This window comes from Carya illinoinensis, chromosome 10 (genome assembly GCF_018687715.1).
Source record: "Carya illinoinensis cultivar Pawnee chromosome 10, C.illinoinensisPawnee_v1, whole genome shotgun sequence".
Classification (NCBI taxonomy): Eukaryota; Viridiplantae; Streptophyta; class Magnoliopsida; order Fagales; family Juglandaceae; genus Carya; species Carya illinoinensis.
Genome location: NC_056761.1, coordinates 4,432,928 through 4,444,398, shown reverse-complemented (window position 1 = coordinate 4,444,398; position 11,471 = coordinate 4,432,928). Strand labels below are relative to the sequence as shown.

General features: G+C 34.9%; 2 protein-coding genes across 7 annotated transcripts; one reads left to right on the top strand and one right to left on the bottom strand.

Moving 5' to 3' along the window:
* Nucleotides 1-135: 135 nt before the first annotated feature.
* Nucleotides 136-3,282, top strand: LOC122279764 (probable E3 ubiquitin-protein ligase RHC1A). Of its 4 annotated transcripts, none has more exons than XM_043090584.1 (3): nt 225-289; nt 1,795-1,854; nt 2,076-3,282. In XM_043090584.1, the coding sequence occupies exon 3, from the start codon at nt 2,147-2,149 to the stop codon at nt 3,089-3,091; it is 945 nt and encodes a 314-aa protein (XP_042946518.1). In that variant the 5' UTR covers nt 225-289; nt 1,795-1,854; nt 2,076-2,146; the 3' UTR covers nt 3,092-3,282. The 4 variants fall into 4 exon arrangements, with proteins under 4 accessions (XP_042946515.1, XP_042946518.1, XP_042946517.1 ...); XM_043090583.1 differs by lacking the exon at nt 225-289 and adding an exon at nt 307-1,080; XM_043090581.1 differs by lacking the exon at nt 1,795-1,854 and having other exon boundaries at nt 136-289.
* Nucleotides 3,283-4,287: 1,005 nt separating this feature from the next.
* LOC122279770 lies at nt 4,288-7,573 on the bottom strand. 3 transcript variants are annotated; one of them, XM_043090590.1, is made up of 4 exons: nt 7,264-7,573; nt 6,645-7,156; nt 5,635-5,804; nt 4,288-4,970 (listed from the first exon to the last, which is right to left on the bottom strand). In XM_043090590.1, coding segments are annotated over exons 2-4 (666 nt in total). In that variant the 5' UTR covers nt 7,139-7,156; nt 7,264-7,573; the 3' UTR covers nt 4,288-4,968. The 3 variants fall into 3 exon arrangements, with proteins under 3 accessions (XP_042946524.1, XP_042946522.1, XP_042946525.1); XM_043090588.1 differs by having other exon boundaries at nt 5,659-5,804; XM_043090591.1 differs by lacking the exon at nt 5,635-5,804 and having other exon boundaries at nt 7,079-7,156.
* Nucleotides 7,574-11,471: the final 3,898 nt, after the last annotated feature.

The following is an 11,471-nucleotide window of genomic DNA, read 5'->3' as shown; positions in this document are numbered from 1 at the left end:
AGTACCAACCGCAATTTAAGTACTGTAAACTTTAGAAAAAAAAAAATAGAAAAAAAAAGTACTGTAAACTTTAGCGTGGTCGTCCACTAAAGACAGGAACAGTGAAGTGTGCTGCAAAGTGCAGAGAGAAGTTAGCTCAGTACGCGCCACGTGTGAGATTAGATAACGTCGTTAAAGACTTGAAGAGAATTATTTATGAAAGAGATCCCGTTTTCCACTGAAGACTTTGTAGCTTTGCAGCTTTGTCTCTTAGTCAGATGCTCTCCACTGAAGACTTTCGATCTCTCAGGTGTAAGACCCTATGCCATACAGTCTCCGAACTTCTTCCTAAGCATTCTCGAACTTCAAAAATCTGTTTAATGTTTTGTTCTTTTCTGTTTGGTAGCTGAGAAATTGTGGGATTGATACTGAAAAGTTTAAGTGCTGAAAAGTTTTAAGAATTTCGAGTCTTTTGGATTTTCTGTGAATTGGGAATCTATAAATAACCAAGATTTTGATACGCTTAAGGTCGATCGATCCTACCCTTGGATTGGTTTGAAATCAGTACTCCATAATTTGGAACCAAAATTGATACAAACCGTGTTTTCATGATTGTTACATGATTTAATTTTCTTTTCATTTGTTTTCTATGCAACCAAAAAAGGGTTGTTGTATTATCTTGGATATATGGTTTTCTTGGTTGTTTAAGTGCCGAATTAGATCTGTCACGTAATAACTGTCTTTTTAATATGTAGAAATCAATCTTATTTTCCAGGGTGGATTTGGCTCTTTTTTAACTACAAAAATTTTAAAACAGATCTTAGAACTTGGAAATTTATACTTCCCTGTTGTTTAAATTTCGTTACGGATTTCCTTCTGCTGCTTCAATTGAGGATTTATTTCCGTGACATTTATATTCTTCTATGCTGTATTGGAATGCTCATGGTAAATTAAAAACATTTTATCGTGTTGTACAAGCATTTTCTTGGAAGAATTCCATTCTCAGTTGGCTTACAAATGAAAATGGGGGCATCAGCATAACTGATAGTACTTGGATTTGGGTGCAGTTGCTTCACTCCTTTACTATATCATCTTCGAGTGGTAATCATAGCAAATCATTTTCTTTATTGGTTCCATACGCGTTCATGTTTTTCCATTTGATATTATGTATAAGACATGATGGAAGTATTTTCATTTCAACAATGGGTCCAAACAGCAATTTTTTCTTTGATTAGAAATACTTCTATGATGTATGTAGAAATTGTTTGGTGTTATTCTTTATTCTTCGTTATTACCCATTGATGGCTGACAATTATGCTTGTTTTAGTGGAAGACAAACAGAATTGGTGTTTTGATAAGAACATTGCACTGCCTGTGAGAACAAACATTTTAAGGATGCCTTCTGGAGCGTTCTAAGATTTTTAAGTGAGAAGTGTTTACGATTCTAATAATCAATCTAATGTTGAGTTAGCAATGATGATTGGTTTCCTTAAAGTCATTCATATGGGATGGCGAATGCAGAAATTTTTGAGTGTCATGCCTCCCTTTTTGTAGAAGTCGGTAGTAGTTGTAGTATAGTTCCCTTGAGCCTTGGCTTATTCGGTAGTATAGTTGCCGGTGTCATTTAAACCAATTTTTAAGGTTGTCTATGCTATTTGTTCTTCCTTGGGAGTGTTTCTCTGCTGAATTCTGGTGCATCTTTTATCGGAATTAGTTTTTTTCTTTCCTTGTTTCTCTTTTTTATTGTGGTGCTTATAGATTGTGATGGAATACTTAACCATAGAACTTCCGCCTGCTTTTTCTTTTTTTCTTTAGCTTTTGGTAGCTGTGGACAGGCTCAAAGAGGTCTGGAATGATTTTTTTTTTTTTAAAAAGGTTTGTGATTCTATAATTAATCCGGGCAAATTAATTTTAGCTTCATTGCTTCTTTTAAGCTTCTTTCTTTACTTTTTTTTTCGGTCCTTGTTGGTGGATATTAGGCTCTGATATTATAATCCATAATTCCTGTTTATTTGCTTCAAGTTTTTATTCCTACTTTGTTTCAGAGGCTTTTTATGATATATAACCCATATTGCTAACTTAGACAGTATGTTCAGATAGCAGATAAAGATCGAGGAGTCTTAGGTTTGGTTTTCAAGACTTCCCAGGGGGAGAGGGAGATAAAAGAATGTCAAGTGGAAGAAACACCCATTGGTGTTACCGGTGCAGGCAACCAGTTCGACTGCGGGGACGAGATGAAGTGTGCGACAATTGTAATGGAGGATTTATTCAAGAACTTGATGATATGGTGCACATCAACCCATTTGATTTACTTGGACTGGATATTGATGACGATCATGACAGGAGGTCAGGACTTACGGAAGCTTTCTCAGCTGTTATGAGGCATCGATTGGCAGACAGGAGCCATAGCCATGACATCAGAGGCTTCAGAGCTAGATCAGATTCAGTTCCGGAACATGCTTCTGGTGTGGGTCCTTTGCTGATTTTTGGGGGTCAAATTCCTATTAGATTGTCTGGAAATGGTGGGCTTGAAGCTCTTTTAAATGGGACTCCCGGGATTGGTCTTACGCGGGGTAATGCAGGTGATTATTTTATAGGCCCTGGACTGGAAGAGCTGTTTGAACAGCTTTCGGCTAATGATCGGAGAGGTCCTCTCCCGGCATCTAGACCTTCAATTGATGCGATGCCAACTATTAAGATCGCACAGAGGCATCTTGGTTCTGATTCACACTGTCCTGTATGCAAAGATAAATTTGAGCTAGGGTCTGAAGCAAGGCAAATGCCATGTAATCATATATATCACTCAGACTGTATTGTCCCATGGCTAATCCAGCACAATTCATGCCCTGTATGCCGCCAAGAGCTGCCACCACGAGGAATGAATAGTGGCCGTAGTACAAATAATCGAAGTCGAAGCAGCACTTATATTAGTAATGCTGAGGGAAGGGAGAATAGTAGGGATAATCAAGGAAGAAGGAATCCGCTCTCTTATCTGTGGCCATTTCGCACATCTAATTCGAGCTCTAATCATAATGGAACTGCTGGAAGCAGCTCTCCAACTATTCGTGACAACAACCAGCAGCTGGGTTATTCTGGGTGGCCTTTTGACTAATGTTCTTTGTTTAGATTACAGTTTCCGTTTATCGCCGTTGTGATCAAGATTAGCGGAGTGGGAGTATGTTGCTTGGTTGGTAAATGATGTTCTTTTTATGTTTTGTACTTAGCTGTGCTTTTTATGTAAATGACTTTAACTTTGGGTGAATAACCTTGGCTGCTTCAGTGTTCCTGCCTTTTTATGCTTCATGATTGTGTCGGTTTGATGTTGATCCTAGAGAGTAAAGGGTTGGCTTTGTTTTCACTTGTATCCCAAGTACGAAATGGGCTTTGCAAGTCCTCAAGTTAGAAGATTGCATACTGTTGTGTTTCATGGGTAAGATTCAGAGAACGAAACATTGAGGTACTCAGAGCGGAAAGATTAATTCATCAACCACGCATGGGGTCCTGTCTCCTAAGATTAATTCATCAACGACGCATGGGGTCCTGTCTCCTCGGTGCCAACTGAGACGAATTCACGAGCCTGTATCCTATAAAGTACGCTGGCGGCTGGGGACCTTTTCTCACTGTAGCCATGTATAAAGAAGAGCTTTACTGGGTCTTTAATTCATGTCGGACGTGTTTTCTGTAACTTTTTCTTTTTCTCAGCAGCCAAAGCAACTGGATATTGGGTCTGGTATTGATATATTCGATGTGAATTCTATTTACCAAAGTATGGAAATAAGCTATTGCTATGCTGCTCAAAAATACAATTCACACGGTACCAACAAATGGGTTCAGATTTGGTTACCGATGTGTGCAATGCGCAGCATTCTTTTCATTGCGAGGTAATGGTTTTTAGGGACATCAATCTTAATAGTTGGAAAGGTCTGAACCTCCCAGAAGACTGCGTGACGCCATTCGGCCAGAAGACCGTAGGCCGGTGTGCAACATTCATTTATAGGGAAAAGGGTTTGAATCGAACTGTGCACTAATGTGTTTGTTTTGTTTTGTTTTTGTTGTTAATCCAAAACATGCATCTTTCATTTTCAAGTTTAAGGGTTTCAAATTTCAATTTCAACGGCATATGCTTCCATAATATAAATCATTTTTAAAAGCTGATAATCTTAGAAAATATCTCATTGTACAATCGTTTATATCAAAGGTAAAACTCATGAATGAACAGAATGCTACAATCAGTAGTAGGTACATTCACCCCCAAGCCAATAAAATGAAATACTGTTAGAGGGAATGCCTTCAGTCTGCAGCCAATCATTGAGAAAAGATCATTTTACTACGAAATTATAATTTAAATGAACTACATATAAAGCGTCCAGTATTGGTCATTACAATGAATTCCTTAATTTACTCGACGCCAGGAAAGTTCCAAAATGAGTCTTACTTTAAAGGCCGCTATGGTTGCCATTTGAAAACATGGGATGCTAGTTGGATGGAAATGGGAGACCTGAAAAGGAAGCTGTACTAGAGTTTATGTGGCTTCACGGTTCATCAACCACCGTGACTTCTTCCAGACCAGCCATTATCTGTTGGGACTCTAAAGAACTTCTCTTAGGAGCCGTTCCTCAACCCTGTCATCAGGAGCAGCATCATTTGCACTGGCACGCCACACCACTCCAATGTCCTCTGCCACCACCACTAGCTCCATCACCACCCCAACTACTACCACCTCTGTCGCTTCCCCTGGTGCCCCCAACCACCTGGGAAGGCCTCCCTGCCAGGTGACTTTGAATTTTACCACCTGGAAGATCACCCCAACCATCTTCCCCATCCTTGAAAGCTGAATCCCATTTAGTATCATCATAACCGGAATCATGTCTCATTGCTGGAATTACTTCCTCTGCTACTGTTATATGAGCCTCGACCACGCCCACCATATGGCCTAGGCAACCCACTGGGATGTCCATCTCAGCCACTGCCATTTCTGTGATCATTTTGTCCTGTCAAACCGAACACATACGTCACAAATTCTAGACAAAGCAACAAAGCGATACTCGAAGTTTGGCAACAAATCAGGAAGCAATAACATATACAGAACAAAGGTACCCCATGATGTTTACAAAAAAGAACATCTTAATGAGAAAAGGAGATAATATGACAAGATCAACCAAAGAAAAAGAAGGGTTTTTTTACTAGAAAATACAAATGCACAAAATTTAAAATGTTCATTTCCAAAGGATATTAAATTCTTGGATCAGGAAATTCAACAATAATTTGCCAGAATACAAATTTTTGTGTGTAAACTACTAAACACATGCTATTCGCAAAGGAAAATTTGAAAAAAAATCAGCTTAGGGAAAAAAATCATCATGCAGACCGTAACAAAACTATCCTTTGGATAAAACATGCAACAAGTTGCAAAGTGAGAATGTAAATTTAGAATAAACAAAGCCAATGGCCTAGTGATCTCATGACATCTAGCACCCATTTCCGCTCAGAGACGGTGTGTCAAGACTAGGGGTTAAATACACCTGAGAATTACCATTGCCTTGAAATAATTATATAAATGGTTTGCATACACTTGCATTTCAAAATGGTAAAAAAATCAGAGAGTGAGAAAGAGCAGGACTGTAACACAAACAGAACAGTGGAAACATGTCAGACATCTTATGTTTCTGCAGAGTTGACCTGTTCTTGAACCAGGAGTAGAAGTACGATCCCTGGACTTTCTCCAATTATCCTCCTTTGTTGGACCACCCCAGCCAATACCCATGGATGCCCCCGAACTGCCCCCAGTTGAAGGGCTTCGCATTGGCACCCTGGCAGCGACTGACCTGAGAGAGTGTGCTGATTGAGGATCATCAATATGTCTCTGAACGTATGTCACGAGCCGAACAATGTCCTCAAACATCCTTTTCCAGAATTTCAATCCCTTTGGATATAGGCCAACATACTCATGGTGTGGGTTTACTTATAAAAAAAAATATAAGTCAGGATGAATGTGCCCGGATGTTCATGAGAGATGCAAAAGCAATAAACTATTCTCATAGTATGCTCTGATTACTCAATCATCCTGAGGAGTTCATCAACTTTCGCTTTTGTGCCCTTCTGAACTTACAATAACTTAGCATCGACTTTAAGTAAGACACTAAGGGATCAACATATCGATCCATTACCTAGGGTTTCAATCAGTGAACACGGGAAAAATGATTATTCTTTCATTGAAGCCAAGGTCAAATCCACAAAGCAACATCAAGAGGAACAAGTGCTCATGGTAAACATGATGTCTTACTCGATCATAATGTCTAAGCAATGAAATCTAAAGCCTGTGGACACTTCAACACGCAATGCATCTTTCACTCGATGATAAGATACATGATTTCATTCTTTTGTTAGTTGTACTCATTCAAGACAGAAGATGTTCCAAAAACAATATTTAAGCCAATTTGCTAGGTTAATGTCGAGCAGATCGGGTATGAACGCTCCCGAGTTCAATTACCAGAGTGCCATATTAGCATATATAGATGTCATACAAGTTACTAGTTCCAAAAATAAATGGAGGGGTGGGTTTGGTGTCGGGGAGGGAGAGAGAACTTACGGCAGGTCACTGCTCTCATCAGTATTAAACAAAACACAACCAACCAGCAATCAAACCACTGAAAAACAGTACAGACCTCGTAAACGTGTCCTCCCTAGTTTTCAATGTCTCCCCGATACGAAGTAAACTTGTGATGTCCGTGTGCTCCTTTGCACCTTCTACTGTGTCCTTGTGAGCATAAACTCCATCATAAACATAAACTTTGAGAGTTATGACGACTGGGACTGATAAATAAAATTCAAACCCGAGACAAAAATAAAATAAAATTTCCATTCTCGTCAACCGAACATACTCCATTAAAGAAAGAATAAAAAAATCTTCCCCAGAAATCATTGTTACTCTCCAATCTCCATGCAAACAAACGGACCGCAATTTGGGGACTTGGAATCCCAACCCACTAATCAATCCAGTAAACCACCCCAGCAAATTCACCAAAAGAAAACGCAAATGAAACCCAGAATCCCGAGTTTCAGAAAGTTCAGCCCTAAATAACACCACGAAAGTGAGTACCGTCTTCTTCATCATCATCGACCTCAAGGACTGCATCCACGTCAACGGGCACCCTGTCATCCTCCTCTTCGACCTCGTCTGCGTTCAAATCCAACAACAACGGAGACCAATGTGTCAATGTAAGGAAATACAGAAAATTCTGAGGCCTCTTTTTAGTCGAAGAAATAAATGAAACTTGGGGTTACCTTCTTCGTCAGAAACTACGGCTTTTTCCCCTCCTCGAAAAGAAATTTAAGGCAATGAACGGAGCAATCGTGAGAGAGAGATGGTGAAATCAGTGAGTCATATGTGCGGAAGTACCTCAGAAAGCTCGGAACCTCGCTGAGAAAATTGATCGAAGTCTCGCACGGGCACGTGGATGGGGTGTATATAGTGCATAATAGCCTTCAAAAAGAATTTTCAAATAGAATTATGTAGCAGAGACGCAGGAAAATGTGAATTCATTATTCGAGGGAGAGCGGAAGTAGAGAGTAGACACGCAGAGGCGGTTCGACCGTTCGTGTCTCGACTCACGTAATTACGAGTTTTAATTACGAGGTTTTTTTTTTTTTTTTTTTTTTTCCGTAAAACAGAATTACAATATGTTTTATTATTAAAGTTCGGTTTGGTCGTATAAATAAGATGAGATAAAATATTTTAAATAGTAATAAATAAAATATTATTATAATATAATTTTTTAATATTAATTTTATATTAAAATTTAAAAAAGTTAAATTATTTATTATATTTTATATAAAAATTTAAAAAAATTATAATGATAAGTTGAAATAAGATAAAATAAAATTTTTGATTTTGTATAATCAATCCGTCTCATTTCTCGGATATTACACGCGGTTTATTGTCAGTAATGTTATCTACCGTATTATTTATTATTATTTTATTAAATAATATTATCATTTATCTTAAAAAATTTAATTAATAATAAAATATAAATTTTATTATTTAATTTATATCTTAATAATTATACAATATTAAATAGAGACTATTTATTACGTTCAATTTGTAGATTAACAATTTGATTTTGCGTCTTAAAATATTGAGAGGATGATGATAAAATAAATAAATATATAATTTTTTTTTAATTTTATATGTAGTTATTTTTACTTTCTTTTTATGTATTATATTAATATAATTAGACGCATCACTTTTTTTAATATAAAATAATTATTTTAACTAATCACATCAATAAAATATATAAAAAACATACAAAACTCGTTGTAGTACGAAGATAACATAATTGTCTTTCTTTTATTATGGCGTGGGAATAGAACTGACAATATTATATTATATTTGTCAAATATGATTATTAAATGAGTGTTAAATATCATTTTTGCATGATCTTGATATTCCAATATCCTTGAATGAGACTCTCTTCTAGACGAGTGAGGCACTCATCTCCCCTTTTCCAAACCTTTTGAGAAAGGATTAGATCTTCTACAGCGTTTTAATAATTATGAAATAAATCTGGAAAAAAAGAGATGACAATGCAATAGCTATTAGTTTAGTTTTTTGTTTTTAATGCAATAGTGAACTCATATAATTATATAAGAATTATTAAATACTTTAATTATATATATTACGTCATAAACGGTATAATGACGTGTCAATTAAAGCATTCAAAATATAATTGACATGTCATTATATTTTATACCTCATAAAATGTACCTGTAGAGCTTTCTAAATGTCAATTTAAGTAAAATTCACACAAGCATAATAAAAACATGGGGAGATAAAAACAGCAGCGTGATAAACAATAAAAAAATCATGGCCAATGGTGACAGTACAAAACATCGAAGTGTCATCCAGATGTATTGGTCCTACTTGATAGGGTTTGATGGTAGATACGACCTGCTTGATGTTCAACGTGACCAAATAAAAGCCTCTTTTTTCCTTTTTTTTGGTGATATTTGTTAGTTAAAATAAGAGATATGGGGAAGCATAAAGTCTGTATACAATATGTTATGGTTTAAATCATGAATAATTGGAGAGTTTGGAAGAAAATTGAGTAGAAAAAACCTATTGATGGAGAGGATGGTCATGTTGGGTATAAATGTGTTTAGTAGGTGAGAAAAGAGATGCAGACAATTAAGGTTACGTTTGGATGTTGAAATGATCTCATGTGATTTATGAAAAATAGTAAAAAAGTAGTGAATTATTTGTAATAGATTACTTCACTTACCAAACACAATTTAAAGATCATGGTTGCGTGAGATTCACGTGGACAATGATCGAACTGCATCAAACGTATTGTACACTTACAGGTTCGGTACTAAACTCATTAATTGGTATACCTCTAATGGTGGGATTAGTCCATAGAGATCAATTATATAAGAGCGTAACCAATATGAAAATCCAACAGAATATATCCCAATCTCATACAGATCTATAAAGGTAAGTCCGACCAAAATATTCACATCGGATGGCGCTTTCAACGGCCGTATCATGCTCCATAAAGTAACACACAAAATTGGACATTAAAAATCATACTTATGGAGATGTTTTATCATATTGGGTCCCTTCGACTTGTATAAATAACCTATCATATACGTACCATTGATTTAAGTATGTACCATTATTTATGACTTAAGCATTATAGACATCCCCACTTGATGCCCTTGAATTTTCCTTTCTGGTTGCAGGTCGTTAGGGCACGTTGGAGACATATCTCAAATGCATGCACAAATAAGAAATCCATCATTAGCAATCATTTGGTTATATGTCATATTAGTTAAAATATTATTATTATATATACTTATAATTTTACGTATTAATTCTCAATAATTTCATGATTAAAAAGTGTAAAAATAATTTTTTTAAGTATAATTAGTATTTTTGATTCATAATTATTAGATTCAAAAGAAATCACTTGTTTTTCACAATGATGAAACTGATCGGAGTAAGAAAAAATGATGATTCCGTGGTTCAATATGGGATTAGAAAATCCTCTTGCTGCATAATTCGGTTCCTAAATATCGTTATAATTGCAGTAACATCAAGGTTTAGGATTTCAAAAGCATCGAAGACAAGGCAAAAACTCATTATGGTGATTATGTGCCTATAAAAAAGATAGGAAAAAACACAGTGAGTGAAAGAGTGGTAGAACACCTAGCTAGGGGAAGCAGTAAATGTCCCTTTGGGTTGCGGAAAAGGCTCGCAATGTCACGATCTCACTTGACGATTTATTTCCTTCATGCCCTCGTAATAAATAAATATAGTATTTTTTAATTAATTTTGTAAATTGGATTGTAAGAAATTTCTTCAAACTCATTTGAGAAATTATCATATATCTGTTAAGCGTATGATAAACCCGTATTTTTTTAAATGTCACACAAAAATATATACCCGTCACTTACTTAAATGATACATAAAATTTAGAGAAATGATATTTAGGTATGGTTTGGTAATAAAGTTTTTTTATATCAAATTCAAAATTCTCATCTCATTATTACAAGTTTTTCAGATTCTTATATAAAATATAATAAATAATTCAAAAATTTTTTTTTAATTTTTTCAAATCTCAAAACAATAATAATATTTAATATTTCATCTTAAATTTAAAATTTTTATTTCACGTATCAACTAGAACCCATCTCGAGTGGGTAAGTATTGTATAATTATTTTAAAAAAATAAATAATAAAAAAATTATTTTTTTAATAATAAACTTAATTAATTATTAAATTTATCAATGGTACCCGATAAGGATAACGTTAAAAAGATATTTTTTGCCTTGCAAGTTGGGGTAGAAAACGGTGCACAAGTATAGCGATTAGTCAATCCAACAATTTATTTTTTCGTCGGAGGTTTTATTATTCTCTAATTCTGTTTTAATAAAAGTGGGACGAGATAAAGAGAAAATAATTATGTAATTTTGAAATATAAATAACGTAACATTTTAATGATATGTGAAATTATTAAATTTAAGTCTGATTGTTATAATTTCTAATAAATTATATTTATATTTTAAAAGAACTTAATAATTACTTGAATATAAATTATGGATCCATTTAGATACAATATATAAATCTTATATATTAATATGATATAATTTAAATATTATAAATTAAAATTTACCAAATGTAGATAACGTGTTCTACTAATTAATTTAAAAATAGAATGACTTTAGGGTGGCAATGAATGGTGAGAGACTCAGAGCATCCTCATTTTCTTCGTGAACTGAATCTTAATTGAATCGAAGTCAAAGACAATTCACACTCTTTTAATTCGTTTAGCTTATAGAAATACAGTAATGCTTCCCACTTCTGTCCATTAAAGTATGTTTTTGTTTAACATTAGCTTCTACCTCACCTTGTTGTTGCTGTTGGTGGCTTCCTCTTTAAATATTAAAAAAAAAAAATGTGACAAATAAATTATAAAAAATATACAAACAGAAAG